General features: G+C 44.9%; 1 protein-coding gene across 2 annotated transcripts in view; it reads left to right on the top strand.

Moving 5' to 3' along the window:
* The window catches only part of Scaper (S-phase cyclin A associated protein in the ER), a 214,986-nt gene that overhangs the window by 138,585 nt on the left and 62,885 nt on the right, over window positions 1–13,516 (top strand). For both annotated transcript variants that reach the window (XM_042697751.1, XM_042697750.1), the window contains exon 25: window positions 8,696–8,819. In XM_042697751.1, the coding sequence (XP_042553685.1) occupies window positions 8,696–8,819 (124 nt within the window). The remainder of the gene's footprint in view (window positions 1–8,695; window positions 8,820–13,516) is intronic.

Below are 13,516 nucleotides of genomic sequence, written 5' to 3'. Positions count from 1 at the left end.
CTTGAGCAAAAATTGCTCAAGGACAGCGCCCAGGTCCTGAGTTCAAACTCTATAACTGACCCCCCCCCCAAAAAAAAAAATCTGTATGCCTACATAAACCCTGAGATCAGAAGAAGTATCTTTGTTGACAGTAGGGCTTAGCACAGGTCCTACATACCTGTAGATGCCTAGCAAGTAGTAGCCGAATAAGTACTCATGTCTCATTATAATTAAACTCTTCTCCTCAAAACACTACCCCTGAAAAGCTTGGTGTAAGCATTAATCTTGTCTCTAAGCATAATTTCTAAATAGGTCAGCCACATTGCAATTACTTTTTGGCAGTTCTAAGGCTCAAAGTCAGAGCCCCCACCTACTGTTTGACCCACACCTCTAGCCCTAGTGTTTTGTTGGTCATTTTAGATTTTTTTCTGGGGGGGGAGGCTCTGGGGCTTGAACTCTGGGCCTGGGCACTGTCCTTGAGCGCTCCAGGTCAAGACGACTGTTCTACCAGTTGAGTCACAGTGCCACTTCCGGTTTTCTGGTGGTTAATTGGAGATGAGTCTCATGAACTTTCCTGCCCAGGCTGGCTTTGAATCTCAGTGCTCAGATCTCAGCCTCCTGAGTAGCTAGGATTATAGGCGTGAGCCACCAGCACCCAGCTGTCGGTCATTTTAGAGCTGGAGTGTAGCAAACTTCTTTTTGTCCTGGCTGGCCTCAAACCATTATCCTCCGGCTCTCAGCCTCCTGAATAGCTAGGATTTCAAGTGTGAGCCACTGGCACCCAGCCCTCATTGTAATTTTTTTTTGGGGGGGGGTCCAGTCGTGAGGCCTGAACTCTGGGCCTGGGCGCTGTCCCTCAGCTCTTCAGCTCAAGGCTAGCGCTCTACCACTTGAGCCACAGCGCCACTTCCGGCTTTTTTTTTTCTTTTTGCTTATGTAGTGCTGAGGAATCGAACCCAGGGCCTCATGCATGCAAGGCAAGCGCTCTACCACTGAGCCACCTTCCCAGCCCTTATTGTAATTTTTGAAGTCCAAGAATAATCTTCTTGTTTAAGGATCCAACTCCAAAACTTTCATCTGCTTTACAATTTTCTACATTGAGTCTGGCTTTGGAGGGGGGAATGACATTGTGTTAGTGCCCATAATAAACCAGATTGGCTACTTGGGAATAAATTTAATGATCAAACTCTACCAAGCGCTTAGAAAGTGGGGTAGTGGAGAATGTGCTTAATCGATATACTGAAATACTCCACAGTCACACATTCTAGTACATTCTGCTTGAAACGGGAGGTCTCCCTCCTCAGACTGCCCAGCCAGTCCCCACAGGCCAGGATGAGGGAGAGCTCTTGAAGCAAGTCCTTTCTAGATCATTTCTAGTTGTAAAACAGAACCATTTCAAGGCTGCAAGCCAAGGGTCACTGCTCACCCTCTTGAGCTGGCACGGGAGACTTTCAGGAGGGAACCCCACAGGGCCTGAGACAGATATCCACTCCCAAAAATGCCAAAAGGGAAAAAAGTTAAGGAACAGCACCCAGACCCTGAGTTTCAAGCACTGGCACAAAAGAAAAAGGAAATTAAAAAAAAAGAAAAAAGCTGTACACACACACACACACACACACACACAAACACACACACGGTGCATGCTGGCACAAAAGAAAAAGGAAATTAAAAAAAAAGAAAAAAGCTGTACACACACACACACACACACACACACACACACACACACACACACACACACACACACACACACACACACACACACACACACACACACACACACACACACACATGGTGTATGCGTTGAAATACTGCTAAAGGCAATGGGTTGTAATACTCATCCCTTTAAATCTGGCATTAGACAATGGATGTGAGTGAACTGTGCTTTCTAAAATCTTAACTACTGCAAACTGCATAAGGTTGTTAGCTGCATTCTTCCGAGTGCTCTTCAGCTGTGACCTGCTGGAGCTTTTTTTTTAACTTTTTATTCTATTTTATTGTGAAAACTGTACAGAGGGGTTGCAATTACATGGGCAAGGTAATGAGTACGTTTCTTATCAAGCATTGTTGCTTCCTCCTTTGTTTCTCTTTCCCATCCCTTCCCATCCACCCCCACCATCCCCGCCCCCCCATGACCCCTGCGCCAAAGTTGTAAATTCGGTTTTTTTGACATAACATCTTGTATATCCCATTGTTATAATGGGTCCACCTGTATCCCTATTTAAACAATTTGGTTTTTGGGGTTTTTTTTAACTCTTTTTAATGACTTAGGTCTTTTCTACCATGCATTCTCTGTTCGTGTGTGTGTGTGTGTGTGTGTGTGTGTGTGTGTGTGTGTGTGTGTGTGTGTGTGTGTGTGTGTGTGTGTACACCTGTCTTGGGACTTGAACTTAGGGTCTGGGTGCGTCCCTGAGCCTGTTGCTCAAGGCTAGCCCTCTACCTCTTGAGTCATAGATCTACTTTCAGCATTTCTTCTTGGATGGTACACTGGAGATAAGAATCTCATAGACTTTCCTGCCTGGAATGGCTTTGAACTGTGATTCTTAGGTCTTAGCCTCATAAATAGCTAGCTTTCCAGGAATGAGTCACCAGCACCCAGCTCTCTGGTGTTAAAGTACGTTCCTGAACTCATGTCCAAAAGACTTAGCTTTAGGATGCTTTTCTTTGTTTTTCAGGAGCTCTCTTGACCAAAAATAAAAAACCATGTATTCATAATTATTTGGGGCAAGAAAACTTATACCCCAAAACTTCCAACCACAACATACTTTAGAGAGAATCGACAGTGAGATGTTAATGTATGCCCAGAAGATACTTTAAATTCTGGAACTTTCTGCTTGATGTTTAAAAAAAAAAAAAAGTGCATCTAGTCATTTGATTTTGAAATTACAGGGTAAGCTGCCTAGACAGACCACCCGGGCTGGATTTGAAGCATTTTACTCTTCTTAAGACAGGTGCTTTTCAAACTGAGCTTGTCTTTCAAGCAAGTTTACTGAGTGGACAAGTTTTTCCAGATTCTGAGATTTTTGGCTCCCCTCTCTGTTTTTCGGGGTTTTTTTGTTTTGTTTTGTTTTGTTTTCCTCATCCAAAAGTAGTCTCTGTATGCAGGGTTCCTGGGAGAGGTTCATCCATGCAGAAATTACAGAAATACCCTTGCCACACTTTGCTCGTTTTCTTCGATGAAAAGCACACAGGGCATCAGCACGAGCGTCCTTCGGGGTCGGTGAGGGGAGCTCGCTCTTCTGTGTGCATGTTTGTTTATGCCTCTTATTGATTCATAAGAGATTTGAAACAACTTGTAAAAATTTGAGACAACTTTGTAAAAAGAAAATATTTAGACAGATAAATAGAAGCTAAAAACCAAGGTGGTTGCCAGGCACTGGTGGCTCACGCCTGTCATCCTCGCTACTCAGGAGACTGAGATCTGAGGATTATGGATCAAAGCCCACCTGGACAGGAAAGTCAGTGAGACTTTTTTTTAATTTAATTTAATTTTATTTTGTCTCTCGGGGTCTTGAACTCAGCCTGGCCATTGTCCCTGAGCTCTTCAACTCAACGTTAGCGCTCTACCACTTGAGCAACAGCACCACTTCTGGTTTTCTGGTGGGTAATTGGAGATGAGTCTCAGGGACGTTCATGCTTGGGCTGGCTTTGAACCACAATCGTCAGATCTCAGCCTCCTGAGTTACTAGGATTGCAGGCATGAGCCACTAAGACCCAGCTTATGGTTTAGATTTAAGAAAACAGGAGAAAAGAGGGATTATTCAGTCATCTACTTTGGAAGTAAAATTAATTGAGGTTCCTGACCCATACTTGACACCAAAATTAATTCCAACATAATTGATAAGGATGAATTACAAAACTGGGCACTGGTGACACACACCTGTAATCCTAGCTACTCAGGAAGCTGAGACCTAAGGATGGAAGTCCTTGCTCCAATTAAACTCATCTCCAGTTCACCACCACAAAGCAGGAAGTGGAACTGTGACTCAAGTGGTAGAACACCAGCCTTGAGTGCAACAGTTAAGGGACAGTGCCCAGCCCTTGAGTTCAGGCCCCAATACCAGCACAAAATAAAACAGGGTTGTGGGGGACGGTAATTCAACATGTCAGCTTGAGATACAAGGCATCTTGGTACAGTTGGGAGAGATGAGGGAGAATGACAGAAGGAGTGACATTGATCAAGTACCTAACTTTTGGGGCTGGGAAGGTGGCTCAGTGGTAGAGCGCTTGCCTTGCATGCATGAGGCCCTGGGTTCCATTCCTCAGCACCACATAAGCAAAAAGAAAAAAGCCGGAAGTGGCGCTGTGGCTCAAGTGGTAGAGCGCTAGCCTTGAGCTGAAGAGCTGAGGGACAGCGCCCAGGCCCAGAGTTCAGGCCCCACGACCAGACCCAAAAAAAAAAAGTACCTAACTTTTAATAAGATAAATAGCTGTATCTTAAGGTACTATCCTAAGTGCTGAGCACAGTTAATTCTCCCTTAATTCTCCTGGCACACATTTGAAGCCCTAATTTTATATATGAGTATATGGATGCTGAGGGGTTTGTTCAAAATTTGCTAAAATCTTGAAAGGAATTCTGCCTAGATGTATCTCGTTCCTGTGGCTCTACCTCCCTTCCCTTCCCCTATAACCAGGATTTGAATTTAGGCCCTGGAGCTTGCTTGGCTTGTTTGACTTTTTTGTTTACTTGGCTGGCACTCTCCACTTGAATCAAGTCTTCAGCATAGCTTTTTTGCTGGTTGACTGGAAATGGTGTTTCACAAACTTTTATGTCTAGGCCAGTGTTGAACCTTGATCCTCCAGATCTCAGCTTCTTGAGTAGCTAGGATTCCAGGCGTATCACGTGGGGGGGGCGGGGTGCCTGGCTCCCTGTGGCTCCCAGTTACATACTTCTGTAATCAGTTTTCAGAAATTTCATCAGTTAGATGAAGCAAAGTAAAACTGTCTCATACTTCATTACCATAGGCGCTGTGCATCTTTACACCAGCGTCCAAACCCCCTCGGACCAGAGGCTGTGTGGATATTTTAATATCATTCACAGGTTTAGATTGCTTGAAAGTCACTTTGAGAAAAGCATCTAGACTTGTTGAATTTGACTTCTCAATTTTCTATCTCCCATGGGCCAGACATTGCTAATGCCACCAGCACTAGAGTATCAGGCCTGTGAGGCCGCTGGCACAATGCCTGCTGCTTCTCAACCCTGTGCGAGAGAATCACCCTGAGATCTTTAGAAATATGCAGATGTTGGGGCTTAGGCAGGTCTGTGTAGCTTTAAAAGCTATCAGTCTTTCTAATGGTAGTCAAGTGTCAAACCCCTATCCTGGAACAGTATCTTTCTGGCTTTAGCCAGAATTTGTGCCTTTACAAGTTCCCTGGTATCCTGAAGCTACTGACCCCTAGGATTGTACCTCAAGAACTGTTCTACAAATGGATCGAGAAAATGTGTGGCATAGAAATATATGTATAATGTTCAAGAGGAAGTGTACTCATTACCTCACTCATGTAACTGTAACCCTCTGTATAGTATCTTTATAATAAAAAAATTAGAAAAAAAAAAAAGAAATATATGTATAAGCCAGGTGCTGGTGGCTCACACCTGTAATCCTGGCCACTCAGGAGGCTGAGATCTGAGGATCATGGTTCAAAGCCAGCCGGGGCAGGAAAGTCCAATAAAAACCACTAGAAAACCGGAGGTGGCGCTGTGGCTCAAGCGGTAGAGCTCTCATCTTGAGCTGAAGAGCTGAAGGATAGCACCCAAACCCAGAGTTCAAGCTCCACAACTGACAAAGAAGCGCCGGTCGCTCACTCCTGTAATCCTAGTTACTCGGGAGGCTGAGATCTGAGGATGGAAGTTCAAAGCCGGCCTGGTCGTGGGGCCTGAACTCTGGGCCTGGGTGCTGTCCCTCAGCTCTTCAGCTAAAGACTAGCACTCTAGGGGGGTTGGGGGGGGGGGGGGGAAGGCTGGGAAGGGATGTGAAGGGTAAACAAAGGAGGAGGCTGCAATGCTTGATAAGAAATGTACGCATTATCCTGCTCATGTAATTGTAACCCTTCTGTACAGTATGTTCACAAAAAATAAATTAAAAAAATTAAAAAAAAAAAAGACTAGCGCTCTACCACCTGAGCCATAGCGCCACTTCTGGCTTTTTTCTTTTTGCTTATGTGGTGCTGAGGAATGGAACCCAGGGCCTCAGGCATGCAAGGCAAGCGCTCTACCACTGAGCCACCTTCCCAGCCCATCCCTGAGACTCTTATCTCCCGTTAACTACCAGAAAAGCAGGAGTGGCACTGTGGCTCAAGTGGTAGAGTGTTTGCCTTGAGCTGAAGAGCTGAGCGACAGTGCCCAGGCCCAGAATTCAAGCCCCACCAACAACAACAACAACAACAAAAAAGAAATATATGGATGTATACACACACACACACATACATATAATGGAATTTTACTCGTCTGTCAGGAAATGATATTATATAATATGTAGGGAAATGAATGGATCTAGAAAAAAATTATGTTAAGTGAAATAAATCAGGCTCAGAGGGACAAATGGCATGTTTTTCTCTCATGTGGAAGTCAGATCTAAATTACAAATCTATAGGAAAACATATGCAGGGTCATGTGCACACACACACACACACACATTAAAGTGTTGTGTATGCAGAGAGGATTCCAGTAGTGTAACTTTTGAACAGCTTACTTACAGCTTAACAAAATGAATTCCAGGAAACTAAAACATATTTTGTTGTGGGGAGCGGGGGGAGATAAGGGGCAAGAGGGCAGATGAAAGGAGAGAGGAAAGGTAGGCGAATGCAGTCGTCATATTCAGTGTGCATATGTGAAAATGAAGCCTCATAATTTGACAAGATGGATGGGGTTGGGAAAGATGGGGGAAAATGATGGATGGGGAGGCATTGATCAAGATGTGTTGTCCTCATAAACTCATTTGTTGAATCGAAACCTCACCCTCTTTACAACTACTTAAAAGGTAATAAGAAAAAGGAAAAAAAGAACAGTTCTAGAGGATTGATTGTAGGGGGACCAAGTCAAAACATTTTTATATAGGACTTAAGCAGGAGATTTAGTGAGACAGGTCAGAATAAACACGGATCACTCAGGCAGTGCAGGCTTTAGGTGCAGTCTTCCGAACACCCAGGAGAGGGCCCGGCCCATTAAGCTGCATGCTTTCAATGTTTCTATAGACAGTGGCATGTCATCCTTTAAATCTCCTGATCTTTGCTCACTTGGGCCTTCCTTAAACAGTTGGGCCTATGACCAATGTGTCCCCTCTAGGAAAGATGTTCCCATTACTCAGGACCTGAGGCCATGTTCATACCTCCTCCAGCCATAGTGGGGGCAGAATCGCCACCCTCCCTGTGCAGATGTTTTCTTTTTTCATCTGCCCTTTTGCAGACCAGCAGATCTGGCAACAGGAGCTTTGACAGTCCTCCCTCCCTCCCTTCTTCCCTCCCTCCTTTCTTCCCTCTGTTCCTCTCTTCCTCCCTTCCTCCCTCCCTCCCTCCCTTCCTTCCTTCCTTCCCTCCTTCCCTCCTTCTCTCCTTCCCTCCTTCCCTCCTTCCCTCCCCCTCCCTTCCCTCCCTCTGTCCCTCCCCCCCCTTTTCTTTCTTCCTTCCTTCCTTCCTTCCTTCCTTTCTTTTTTCTGGGTATATTTGAAGGATCAAAGTTCTTAGTTCATATGTAGTCATAGCTGATGAAGAAATTATCAGCCAGGCACTGGTGGCTCAAGGCTTTTAAATCCTAGCTACTTAGGAGGATGAGATCTGAGTATTGTGGTTCAAAGCCAGCCCAAGTAGATAAATCCAAAAGACTCTTTATTTTCAGTTAATCAGCCAAAAAGTGGAAGTGGAGGCCGAGCACTGGTGGCTCACACTTGTAAACCTAGCTACTCAGGAGGCTGAGATCCAAGGATCGCAGTTCAAAGCCAGCCCTGGCAGGAAAGTCCATGAGACTCTTATCTCCAATAAACCACTAGAAAACCAGAAGTGGTGGCTCAAGCAGTAGAGCATTCGTCTTGAGCTGAAGAGCACAGGGACAGCCCCAGGCCCAGAGTCAAGCCCCACAACCAACAAAAAAACAGTGGAAGTGGAGGCATGGCTCAAGTGGTAGAGTGCCGCCTTGAGTGAAAAAGCTGAAGGTTAGCACCCAGACACTGAGTTCAAGCCCTAGTACTATCACACATTTAAAAAAAAAAAAGAAAGAAAGAAAAGAAAAAGAACCCGGCACTAGTAACTCACGCCTGTAATCCCAGCTACTCAGGAGGCTGAGATCTGAGGATCGCAGTTCAAAGCCAGCCCGGGCAGGAAAGCCCTTGAGACTCTTTTATCTCCAATAAACCACCAGAAAACAGGAAGTGGCGCTGTGACTCAAAGTGGTAGAGCATTAGCTTGAGCACAAAAGCTCAGGGACAGCACCCAGGCCCTGAGGTCAAGCCCCACAAACCCCTCCAAAAAAGAAAAATCAGATAGATGAGTAAATATGTTTCCTTTGTCTACAGCTGCAATTGGTAAGATTGTAACTAGGAAAAATTAATATAAAGCTATTAGATACTAATGGGTGAACATGGTAAGGGCCGTTCACCTCAGATCTTTAGAGTAACATCCATCTCATACTTGTTCCTTTCATTCCATTGATTTTATGTATTTGACATTGTTTGGAAAAGAGCTGTTCAAGGTTCACAAATGGTGTTTTTTTCTCTCCTTCTATTAGGTCGCTTTGCAGTGCAATCAACGTTTACAACCTCACCTGCAGTAACTGTTCAGAAAACTGCACCGACATCCTGTTCAGTAATAAGATGACCTTCTTAATGGACCTCCTGATGCACCAGCTGACGGTATGTGGTATGGCTGCTCTGGTTAGAAGCAGGGATGGCTTGAGAAGTAGTCCTCTTCGCCAACGCTGAGAGAATTCAGCCCCATTTAGGGTATCAAATAGGGAGAGGTAGCGAAATCTCTTTAAGTATTTGAACATGTATTACATTTCAGGTTCCAGTAGCGAATGGGTGGTAGATGAGTGACACTTGCTAAGAACACAAATTTGTATAGTCAGACTTGGCTTTGGAATCAAGTGATACCAGCACCAAGCCTCTGAAGCCACAGGAATGACTGGGGTCAAAGGATGAAAAAGTGGAGAACTCAGTCAGATTGTTACACCACAAGTAAAGGGCTGCATTATAAAGGGCTTCTTTTTTTTTTTCTTTTGCCAGTCCTAGGGCTTGAACTCGGGCCCTGGGCACTGTCCCTGAGCTGCTTTTGCTCAAGGCTAGCGCTCTACCACTTCAGCTACAGCGCCACTTCCGGCTTTTTCTGAGGAATTGAACCCAGGGCTTCATACATGCTAGGCAAGCACTCTACCACTACGCCACCTTCCCAGCTCCAGATGTTTTTAATTTAAAAATAAATAAATTACTTTGTCAGAAAGAAGCCACCTCTGGACTTCTGCACTGGGGACAAGGAGACACTTGTCACCTTAATTTTTACTTCAGTGCACAGATGTTGACAGAGGAAAGCTAGTATAACAGCCAAAGATTTAGCTTTGCAAATGCAGTGCTCAGAACAGACCAGGGCTACATGTTTCCTGGGAAGGCTTCTGAGCCTCCAAAGTACTTACCGAAAATCCCTCTCGAGCTGCAGGTTTACAACACAGCAGATTTCTTTTTCAGAGCTGAATTACTTTTAATCAGTACACAGTCCTACTAGTTCTTCCTTACACTCTCTATTTGTATTTTCTTTCTTCCCCAAGTAGGTTTATTTCTACAGATTTTGGAGCTTTAACTGAGGCATAATAGCACCCTCTTCATTATTCAAATCTTTTTTTTTTTTTTTTTTTTGTCGGTCATGGGGCTTGAACTCTGGGCCTGGGCGCTGTCCCTCAGCTCTTCAGCTCAAGGTGAACGCTCTACCACTTGAGCTACAGTGCCACTTCTGGTTTTCTGGTGGTTTATTGGAGATAGGAGTCTCATGGTCTTTCCTGCACAGGCTGGCTTTGTACCGCGATCCTCAGATCTCAGCCTCCTGAGTAGCTAGGATTACAGGTGTGAGCCACCAGTCCCCGGCTATTCAAATCTTCTTTAACTTGGCCCTTTCCATAATTCTAAGAATGTGTGTGAGTGTGCACACGTGCATGTGCATGCCAAAATAGGAACTCAGAATCAGGGCTTCAGCCAGGCACTGAGGGCTCGCACCTAAAATCCTAGCTACTCAGGAGGCTAAGATCTGAGGATCTTAGTTTGAAGCCAGTCTGGGCAGAAAAGTCCCCATGAGACCCTTATCTCTAATTAGCCACTTAAAAACCGGACGTGACACTGTGGCTCAAGTGGTAGAGTGGCAGCCTCAAGCACAGAGGCTCAGGAACAGTGCCCTGACCCTGAGTTCAAGCGCAACAACAAATGATGATGATGATGATGATGATGATGATGATGATGATAAAGAAATCAGGACTTCACACTACCACTCGGCTTTTGTAATCAAGGCCGGTGTCCTGCCACTTGAGCCACAGCTCCACTTGTGGCTTTTTGCTGGTCAATTAGAGATAAGAGTCTCATAGATTTTCCTGCCTGGGCTGGCTTCTAACTTCAATCCTCAGATCTCTGGCTCATGAGTAGCTAGGATGTCAGACGTGAGCCACCTGTGCCCAGCCAAGAATACTTTTTATGTGATCCTAGACATTGCTTCTCTTCTAGAACTAATCAAATTATATTGTAATTATTTACTTGTCTGTGTCCCCCATTCGCCCAAAACCAATTAAGACAGCAGGTTGTAACCTGTCACTATCTCCAAGATCCTAGCCCAGGACCTGGCACTGAGTAAATTCAGTACACCATTTGAATGAATGCCTGAGGGAATGAAGTTAATCCCTGCATGTCACCAGGAGGAAATCTGAAATGATGAGGAAGCCCCCAAAGACAGGTATACTGTGTGACAGTGAGGGATGTTGACCTCAGGGTAAGAGATACCCCAAGATTCAATCTAGAGCTGTTCCACGGGACAGCTGCTTACAGAGAACCCAGAGAGTCAACAGGTGTTGTACTATTGAGGGTTTTCCCTTGCTAGGTAAGTCATTAAAATATGAGCAAGGAGGTTGGAGGCGTGGCTCATTTGGTAAAGTGCTAGCCAATAAGCAGAAATGTCAGGTACAGAGTTCGAGTTCCTGTCTCAGACCTGAAAAAAAAATCAAAATTAAATATGAATAAAGCATTTTAGCAAAAAAAAAAAAAAAACCAGAGCTGGGAAGGTGGCTCAGTGGTAGAGCACTTGCCTTGCATGCCTGAGGCCCTGGGTTCGATTCCTCAGCACCACATAAGCAAAAAAGAAAAAAGCCGGAAGTGGTGCTGTGGCTAAAGTGGTAGAGTGCTAGCCTTGAGCTGAAGAGCTGAGGGACAGCGCCCAGGCCCAGAGTTCAGGCCCCATGACCAGACCTCCCCCCCCCCCCCCAAAAAAAAAAAAACTTCAGAAGTAGGAGAGAAAAGACAATATTTGTTGTCTGGCCTTCTGTCTTGGGTGTTTTAATATATGTTGCCTCGTTTCATTTTCAAAAAAGCTTCATGAGGTTATTATTACCCTATTTCACAGACAAGGAAACTCAAGTCAGCCCTAAGAGATTAACTTCTCAGTAGGTTGGCATCTTTACATGGATGTCAGTCACAAAGCCAGGAGCCAAACCTGAGTCGAGGGACCATCTATTTCATACAATAATGGAATGACATTTTTTTTTAAGTGCCAGTGTCATGAATGCCAGGGAAAACTGAGGAACTGTCATCGTGTGAAGACTATGTCAGTAGAACAGCTTAATTGTAGTGGGTGACCCTGAGCCAGGAAACCTGTATCAGCGGGAAACTGGAAATGTATGCAAGGTCTATAGAGAAGTTCAATTGATTGACTCGCTGTTAATTTCCTCTTTTCAATAATTGTAGTGTGGTTTTTGTAAGATATGAATGGTAAGGATTATGATGGTGGAGACCATGCTACTATTTTGTAAAGATAATTGTTGATTTAAAATTATTACCAAATAAGAATGAAAAACCAAACAACAACAACAAAATCCCCTGCCTTCTTGCTGTTCTGTCCTGCCTTGTCTGGAAGAATTTACCCTATGAAACCTATTCTGTCTTGAGAAAACATTCCTCCCAACGTGGCAGGTAACTAGCGAGAATGGGAATGGCATTCCAAACGTGGGGAGATGGCCAAGGTGACCCCCAGGCTTCCTTCTGGCTCTGTACTTTTTTACTCAGAGAGAAAGAGAAGTTGAAAGGGGAAGGAAGGAAGGAAGGGAAAAAATGGTTGTGATTGAGAGAAATTGACTCTTTCACTTAAAATGACTCAGAGCCACCATTTCCAGTTCAGAGAAGCCCAACCTGTGACCCCAGCCTTCCAGGAAATCCCTGCGTAGACACAGAACAGATGCACAGAGGATTCCTCTTAATTTAGGATGCTATAACAAAACAGCATAGACTGCATAGCTTATGCACAAGAGAAAGTTGTTTGTTTGTTTTTGCCTCACACTTGTGAAGGCTGTGTCACAAGCTGCCTGCTGGCTTCTTAGAGTGTCGTCCCTGGCCTTTGCTGTTTGTTTGTTTTTGCCAGTCCTAACACTTGAACTCAGGCCTGGGCACTGTCCCTGAACTGCTTTTTGCTCAAGGCTAGCACTCTACCACTTGAGCCACAGTACCACTTCTGGCTTTTTTGGTGTATGTGGTACTGAGGAATCGAACCCAGGGCTTCATGCATGCTGGGAGAGCACTACCACTAAGCCCTATTCCCAGCCCCTCATTGGCCTTTTCTCCCCCTTATGACAAGTAATCTTCCAGACCATCACTTGGGAGATTAAATGTCATCATTTGAATGTCGGGGGACACACAGCTCTCGGTGTGTGGCGCATGGCACATGGATAAATGGTCTGATGATCTGTGCTGAGCACCATGGCCGTGGGCAGCAAAGTGTGCAGTAAGATTTGCCCGACTCATTAGCAAAGAAAGATTAGTGAGCTAGCTCTCCGCCTCTCATACTAGCTGGTATTTACAGAGTGCCAGCTCTGTGCCAGGAGCTTAAGTATCTTATTTCCCTGCTTCTTTAACAACCCTACTTTGCTTTGAATGATACCCCTGGCTTGCCATCTCCAGCTCCCTGACATCCAGAAAAGCTTTTAATCCTTCAGTCAGTGGATCCCACCAGGTTGCATATTTACTCGGTTCTGTTCATTTTGCTCCATTCGGAGCTGGGATCCAGGCGCGTTGTTTGCCATCCTCGGCGTACACGTGGCACTTCCTGGTAGTTCTTCCCTCTCTTGTAGCTGGCAGTCATACTGCTGTTCTGCCCGGGCCTGTGGCAGCACGGGAAGAGGATGTGTCTCCTGCTTGGGAGTGACAGATGATGATGGTTTTCCTGTTTGTGGAGATCACTTGGGTGTGTTTCCATTGTTCTCACTATCTGGGTTTAATAGCCATGCAACTGAAATATGGATCACTAACTTGGAGTATTAACTTGTGGTACCCTTGAAATAAAGAGTAAAAAAAAAATTAGTCATCAACACATT

Source organism: Dipodomys spectabilis, unplaced genomic scaffold (assembly GCF_019054845.1).
Source record: "Dipodomys spectabilis isolate Male_0828 unplaced genomic scaffold, ASM1905484v1 ptg000228l, whole genome shotgun sequence".
Lineage (NCBI taxonomy): Eukaryota > Metazoa > Chordata > Mammalia > Rodentia > Heteromyidae > Dipodomys > Dipodomys spectabilis.
This window is presented reverse-complemented; position numbering and strand designations above follow the sequence as displayed.